This window comes from Pygoscelis adeliae, unplaced genomic scaffold, assembly GCF_000699105.1.
Source record: "Pygoscelis adeliae isolate BGI_AS28 unplaced genomic scaffold, ASM69910v1 Scaffold31, whole genome shotgun sequence".
NCBI lineage: Eukaryota > Metazoa > Chordata > Aves > Sphenisciformes > Spheniscidae > Pygoscelis > Pygoscelis adeliae.
This window is the reverse complement of record NW_008824233.1, coordinates 3,775,560-3,783,832: the sequence shown is the minus strand read 5'-3', so window position 1 is coordinate 3,783,832 and position 8,273 is coordinate 3,775,560. Positions and strand designations below refer to the sequence as shown.

Below are 8,273 nucleotides of genomic sequence, written 5' to 3'. Positions count from 1 at the left end.
AAAAAAAAAAAAAAAAAGAGGAATGAATTAAATTAGAAGTTGCTAGAAATAACTCACAGGCAAAAAATAAAACTAAGAGAAAACAATAGCAGTAGCCTAAAGAGACATATTTTTTCCTTCAGGAATGAATTTCCATCTGCTTTTGAAGAGCAACATGTTTTTCCATTGCTGGGAATTACTGCCAAAACCAGGACAATAAAGCAGCAAAGCTACAGGCAAGAGCAGAGGGCAAGCGAAGCTGGCTGACAGAGTATCAGCCTAGGTCCCTCTTTTACAAGCCTGTGTTTCGGTGGCAGCTCAACAGTCCCCTGCTGTGCTGGCAACACACTCCCCCTCTGCCACCCTCAAAAAAGGGGAGCTCCTGGTAACTCTGCCACATGCAAGGTAGCATGGAAAAGGGAAGGCAAGGGCAGGGGAGGGAGGCAAACAGCATCGGCAGCACTGCCGGTAAACGCAGGCGTCTCCCATGGCCTCGGCTGGTTTGGTGAAACTACAGCTGTTTTATAAAAGCTCATCGGAAGTGAGCAGCCCCGTTGGCAGAGGATTGCTTACCCCTGACACAAGCGATGCTCCTGTTGCAGGTTCTTTCTCCAAACAGGCATGCAACAAGAAGCAACCCTTCAAAGGCACAGGGAGGACAAAAGCAAACACAAGTGCTCATTTACAGAACCTGGGTGGACGATGCCATTAAAATAGTTAATGAAGACACAGAAAGGAAGAAAAAAAGTATTGAAATTAGCTGTAAGGTTCCTGCACCCTAACTGTTTCAGCATTTAAGGAATCAAAATGTTCAGCTCTTTGGGCTGTGTGGAGGAAGAAAATCTCAGGTTCAAGAAGCAGGCTAAATTTCATACCTCAACACTGTTGGGTGCTTGCTTGGGGGCTCATTCAAATTCCCTCTGGCGTTTTCCCCAAGTTCCTCTGAGGATCACTGTTCTTTGAGCTACTTAGGAAGCAGTTTTGACTGTATCCTCCTGAGCTGTTAATGGGTCTGACCTTTTCGGAAACGCTAATGTCCCTTCAGCCAGATGCATTAAATCTCCTCTGCTTGATTAAACTATTAGCAAATCATTATCTCACTAAGGATAAAATGTTCTTTCCCAGATGAGCTAGCCATGCATAAATTTCAGTGCCAATACTCTCCTGTATACCAAACCTTACATTTTGCATAAACATGCTAATTGCCAACCATGCTTTATACACTCACAGGGTGAATGCATACAGTACTTTATTGGGTCTCAGCTGAGACGAGACGTCATGAAAATCAGCCCACTTAGGGCAACAAACCCCCCCACCCCACCTCTGAAAAATGCGCGAGAGGAACCAGACCTTTCTGAAGTGACTGAAAAGGAGAGCGGGGAGAGGCGGCGTAACGCCACAAACTCTTGCGGTTCGGCACCGCCATGCCAACGAGTGATTACCCAGACACTCGCGCTGCCCTCGTTCCCAGTCTGCCCAAGCACATTCTGCACGTACGAGGTTCTTGTGAGACCAGCAGTGAGCAAAATCCCATGGGAAGTCCTGTGTAGTTAGTTATTTCCTTTCTGGTGATTCATCTCGTTTATCCCAAACATTGACATTCGGAAAACATTCCGAATGCCAGGTATTTCCTCACCTTCCAGCCACCTGTGCCAAACACATCCTCAGCACTGATAAATGTGTGTAGGAAGGTGGTGATCCCATATTACCCATATTGGATGAAGGCTGAGTCTCTTTTCCTCACCCGCCCACACAAAAATGTTCACTTTTCAATGGGTGATATAAATTAACAGCTCCTATGCATCATTCCAAGAGAAACTTCAGAGGTTCATCTGAGGCCTTAATCTTGCTGCATTTCAATTTGACAGAGTTCCTCACTTTGAAAATTGCATTTCACTGTAATACCGTATGCTGGTGTGGAGCTAAGCAGAACTCCTTCAGGAGGAAAGGCCGTCCGGCAGAGTCAGGCCAGAGTAATTTCAGCCGCAGATGCTTTAACTACCAAAGTGTATTTTCAAATCACACATTTCTGATGAGACATATGCATTTTTTTGGTGGTATATTAGAAGTTCAAAATCTAAGGGCCCAGTGCCAAGGCATGATGTGTTGAGCACCTTCAACACCTGTTGAATTCAATGGGAATTGAACACGCTCTGCATCTAGTGTAACTAAGCATAAAAGGAACAAATATGTTTGTATTTAAAAATTAAAACCATGAGCTTCAGCCAGGACACGATTTGAAGGGTCTATGGTTTTTTTTTTTCCCCCACACAGAAACTTCATTCTTTTTTAAATTTTTTTGATGCCTTCACTCCCAAAAGCCTGTGTCTCTTTTTAGGCCACTATACAGGATTGGATCCATTGCCCTTTAAAAATGTTAAGCAGAAAGCCTTTCCCTTAAGTTTGGAAGATCTTTTCCTTCATGGAAAACTAGATGTAAAGATGATAACACATCCTAATTTGTCAGATGTCCTTTTTTTCCCCCTATATCTAAGCCCTCTCTCACCTTTACTGTAGATGGCCTTTACTAAAGAGACAAATTTTTCCCAATCTCTTAAAAGACTGTTTACCCTCCTGTACTTACGATGGAATGCATCCTCACTTCTTTTGCAGTCGGTACTTTCCTCTATAAGAAAGAGAGGAGTTTGGGGAGGTTTTGGTTGTTTGGGGTGTTTTTTTATTAAAGTTTATAGTTTAAATATGTCAGTATCTGGTAAACAAGAACATGCATGTTTTGGAATACATATTTTAAGAGTCAAAGGCTTTAGTTGATTCAAGCTAGTGTGCTGTTGCAAAGATACTTTCTGGCATCAAATATGCTCTCATTTGAGCCAGAGCGAACCTTCATTGGCTTGCTTTTTCCCCCTTCATTCTCTGTGTTCCCATTGAGAGTTATTGCAAAGTGAGAAAGATATTTTTTACATTAACTATTCTACTTCGACTAAGAACCAGTGAAAGATTTACAGGTTCCCAGATTCCCGCTTTACTATTGTATCTTGTAAGCATGGAAACTGATAATACTATAGAAACAATGCCAGCCTTCACTTTCACCATGACCTGCTTTCCACCAGTTTAAAAGCAGTCAGTCCCATTAGCTTACTTTTATAAGCACACTTGTCTTGAATATTGTCATCATATCCAGAATATTTAATTTTTTATTACTTCTAACCAACTTTAAACTCAAACCAACCCAACACTTGATTTCAGTTTCTGCCTAAAACCTCCCTCTCTGCTACTGCCTTCTAAACTGTAACAAAAATGTAATCTGACTGGGGCTCAGACAATAAAAGAAGATCCCTCACTCTACTGGGTTTATTTTCCTTTTTATCACCTACTTTCTGGAACAAAATATTTCTACAGTGGGGAAACACTGTCTTCATCCTTTGCTCGTCCCTTTTTGCAGAGCAAACTCCAAGGATTTTGCTTTCCACACCCCTTCTGCTTAATTTGTAAAGGCAAATGATACAATCTTTTTTTCCCCCACACCGGTCTAATAAAGGCATCAGTCTTTGCATTTATAAAGGTAGGTGTCCTTCCTCTAGGCCAAGACACGTTGCAGCTACAGCCTTTCTTCTTTTCTGTTTGAGACAATGTATAATTTAAAAATTATAGGACAAGCAATTTCCTATCAGATACTGTCCACGTGATTTTGTTCTTACTTGCACTAGAAAGTGCATTGAGACTATTGGCGTTTTCTATTACAACAGAGAGCAGCCAATAATTATGAAAAACCTAATCTGAACCCCAAATTAAAAAAGTAGATCACCTGAGTTTGTGGAAGGCCCATCTTTCCTAAAGCAAGCTGGCTGTAGCAGCATCGTGAAAGCAAGCAAATGAGACCCAAAGAACTCTCACTGCTTGCACTTTAAAACATTGCTTTTAAATACTTCTGTAGTTGGATCTTTAATTAATCGCACTTTATAGAAAGCACAGTGAGAAATCAAACAGATAAAACTCCTCGGCATGAAGTATGAAAATGCTCTAGGATAAAGCTATGATCAAACTGAACAATCTGCGAGTGAAGACATCCCAATTATATAAAACCATTAAAAAAATAATAATCAGTTTTATAAAAGTTGGATCTCCTGCAATTTTGCCCAAAATAAAATGCAGGAACACTAGAATAAACCTTATAAAAGTTTTGATGCAGCACGACGCTTGTTGTTTTAACCATTTTTATTACTTTTAAGGACTAGAGACTTCTCCTCCATGCCTACCAGTGCTCCTTGCTAATGTTACAGCATCTGGACGTGCCGGCGAGGCCAGCGGTGCAGCATAGCCCAGCACAGCCTCCTGCTGCACCGTGCCAGGCATCAGCTGCCCAGGCATGGCCTTCAGTAGAAATTTCCTAGAAAAAAAAGCTGGGGGCAAAGGCAAGAACAGTTCTGACTGTTCCTCCGCCACACCGGTGAAACCTGCTGGCCTGCGTGCGAGGACAAACGAGACATATGGTTACTGCAGAGCTGTCCTTGCAGCAACCAGACCTACCCTGCGCAGGGCTCGGACACACCGGCTCAGCTAAAAAGAGGTTGAGGTGGTCCTGGGAGAAGGCAGATGCCTTCGGGGCAGAGATGCAGCCAAAGAAGTTGCCTTAGAGGGAGGAGGGAATGATCCTTGGTGTCAACATCAGCTCCGAGGCCAAACCTTGCTATTTAGAAACTTCTAAAAACAATTTCTTACTTTCCTGATTCACAGATACTGAAGTATCCCTGAGGAAAAGCCTCAAGCACTGCTGCAGAGCACTACTTCAGAAGGGCCTGGAAGTGAAGATTGAACTCAAACCCAAATATTTCTAGAGAGCTGAGGCTTTGTTCAACCTACACGATTAGCATAATAAAAGCTAACTGTACAGACATTGCTCCTCTAATGCACTTTTTTTAAAAATTAAACTTCACTTACACATGAGAGAAGGAAATTGTAATACACCCTCGTAATTTATCTTCCGTCTTCTCTCACATGAGACAGTGGGAAGTAATCACCCTATTTTGCTATCTTAATATATCTTTAAAGGTACTCATTAAAAGAAATGTACATCCAGCAGGTGAATAGAGATAACTGGTCATAAGTGATGACAGGCAAAAATATACAAATATCTGATCTGAAAAAAGGCCAAGTTGGAAGCCAGATGCATACTGAACTATCCACTTTACTTGCTGTTTATTCAGCTCATGTCAGGATGATTCAACTCATCTTTACACGCAACTCCCTATTCATACAGCATCTTCTAGTCACAAAACCAAGCATTTTCCATTTCTTTTTCTAAACAAAGGGTAGAACAGTGGAATGGGAACTTGCCATTCAACAGCGGAAACTATTTGTAAAGCTGGGAAGCTGGAGACACTAGGAAGAAAAGGCTTTAATGAAACTGGCCACTGTGCGTGCCAACTGTCAAGACTTTTTATATATTCTTCCAAGGAACACTGACTGAGGCTTTTTCTGTATTTACTCTTTACATCCCAGTTATTATAATTCTTTGAATGATGCAAAAGAACAAAATTCATGAGAAATGCCATATTAGAAACAGGCAGGCTTTCCCCCTCCTCCCCGGAACTAGTCTGTAGCTGCACTCAATGACCCATACTTTTGGTTCTGTACAAAGCCAGCACCAAGACATTTGCAACTCATTATCAACTAGGCACAGGAATTCACCAATAGAGCCTCAGCTGATCCAGATCCAAAGGAAATCCCCATATGCTTGGAATTTCTGAAATACAAGCATTACAGTTGTTGCCTGGTAAGAAGACAGTTTCTATACACAACAGAGGATATGTTTATATTTATGTTTTTGGAGGCTTGTAACTCAGCCAGAGGCAGATAAATTTTCCCAGGGCAGCAAAAGTCATATCACTGACATCCGGGTAAAAACATAGTACTGTTTCAAGTCACTACTCCAAAGCGTGGAGGCAGTACAGCTGCGACAGTTTTCCAGACCAACATTTAAGCCTGCAACCCTTCTTATTATTGCCTTTTTTTCATTATGAGATCCCACATTCTGCGGCAAAAAGATGTGCTACACAGAACAGCTTTGCTCACTACGCAGCTTTCATTCATTCATTCCCAGAGCACAGTTTGTCCTCTGCTGTGGAGGAGGAAAGCTCTTGCGGGTTTGACTTTGGTGTCTGCCGTGACACAGCTTGCCGGAACAAGCCTGGAGACTAGCCCAGACACTGCTGCCGTGTATGGCAAGGTCTGACCCCATCCCTTGGACTTGGAGCACTCACAGCAGTGCCCTCACCAGCCAGAGGTTACTAGTAGGCAAGGCAGCATTTTACAACATACCAGCATTTAAGCGATAGCTAAATGAGCAAAAGTCTTGCCTGGCAGCATATCCAATGACCAGTCAGTTGAGAAGGGCCTTCAGCGTTATAGGAATCACACAAATACTCCACAGCCACCCTCTCTTTTGGACCGAGACAAAAGTTTAGCTTATTTGCCTGCCCTTGTAAACAGCACACAGAAAGATGAGGGAGCCGAGGCAAGCACATCACATTTTCCACTCTGCTACGGAAAATGTAGAAGGTGACTATGTAATTAAAGATGGTGCGATAATGCATACACTAGGACTGACTACAGTAAGGTGGAAATATTAGTTCTGGTATTTCATACCCTTTAAGACCTCGAATTGGCAACGTTAATAACATTCTTTGAATTTTTGAAGTAATATAATTACTTTCAATTAATCAAAATGAGGAAAGAATTAAATATCCTTTCAGGAGACACTGACATGAATAATATTCAGGGAGCAGAGTGGTGACCACCAATGTACCAATGCTTATTATAACTGCCAGCCAGCAGCATCTAAGAAAGTTTCTCCTTCTACCCAGGACAGGAAATAATTGTCCGACGTTCATTGTCAGAAGCTGACTAACTAATAGCAACGAGCTATAACAATAAGTGCTGCTATGAGGTCTTGATTATATGGAATAGGAAAATACGAGCTTCAAAGTGACCAGTGACTCCCTTGCAATTCCCCTACACTGTCTCAGAACTCTGTCTCTCCTCCCGCCGAGGCTCTCAGTCACAGTCCTAAATCCCCTTTGAGAAGACTCAAGGGATGATATCTGGATGACACTTGATTTCAATTTTAAAACCACAATTTTGTGCACCGACTCCATAGCCGTTACCATTCAGAAAGTTTTACCTCTGCTCCTGAGTACTTCTGTGTGTGCTGAATGAGCTCCGCTAAGCAGACTTCATCACTGACTGGCATGGACTGAAAATGAAGTTTGAAGATCTCCCCACGAGTGGCTGCATCTGGCAATGGTACGTAGATAATTCTGTCTATTCGTCCTGGTCTCAGCAAGGCCTGCGATGAAAGCATCACAGGAAAAGTTATAGCACGTGGCACGTCACATCAAGAAAGTAAAAACCACAACTCAATTAAAAACAACAACGCCACCAAATAACCAACAATTTCAGCAAAAGCAAGAAGCTGCAATCAAGAACAATCAAGCTATGTGCAAGAGGGGTTATTCTCCTATGTTAGAATGGATCAGTCACTGGAAAGACAGTAAGGCTACTCAGCTTGAGAAATACCTGTTTATGGAAAAAAGGAATCATAAAGGAACCAGAGTCATTTTCCTAAAATAATAATTTTAGGCTTGTTGCAAGGTGTGCTGGAATGTTAAGACTTGGCAGAAGGACAGGTGGCAATAGACACATCCCAAGTTCAGATCTTCAATCAAGACAACAAGTGGAGAAAAAAAGATTTTTGAAATGACACTTACATTCTGGATTCATGTTGCTTTATCCCAAATTATTAGAGCTGCACATGCTTACAGAAGAGCAGATCACTCTGACAGTTTTTTATGCAAAATAAGGTAACAATAGACAGAGGCCAGTGATGCTCAGCTTCAAAAAGGGAGAGGAAAAAAAAGACTTGCACATGCACTATACTTAATACATTTTAGCATCAGCTTTGAACTGTTGGAAAACCCCTGTTTTTTCCTTCTCTTGTGCCACAAGACAATTGAAAATTCAACAGACAAATACAGTTACAAGCTAAGGCCCCAACTTTGCAGTTTCATACACATATATTGGCCCTTGCACTTTGGTTTCCCAGGGTTACTCAGATTATATATACACTGGGAGATGGGAGGGTGACAGAGGAAACTCTGGGTAGCAGTGACAGACAACGTAAGAGGGGACAACGGCCACAAAGGGCAGCATGGAGGGTTCAGACTGGATGGGAGGAAAAATTCACTAGAAGAGAAGCACAGCCTTGGGGCAGGTCATCGGGGAGGCTGCGGAAACTCTGTCCTTGGGCATTTTGTGGCTCGGCCAGACAAAGCCAA

General features: G+C 42.2%; 1 protein-coding gene across 1 annotated transcript in view; it reads right to left on the bottom strand.

Moving 5' to 3' along the window:
• The window catches only part of SPATA5 (spermatogenesis associated 5), a 203,242-nt gene that overhangs the window by 31,843 nt on the left and 163,126 nt on the right, over positions 1-8,273 (bottom strand). Inside the window, exon 14 of the mRNA XM_009334957.1 lies at positions 7,121-7,285. Coding sequence (XP_009333232.1) covers positions 7,121-7,285 — 165 coding nt within the window. The remainder of the gene's footprint in view (positions 1-7,120; positions 7,286-8,273) is intronic.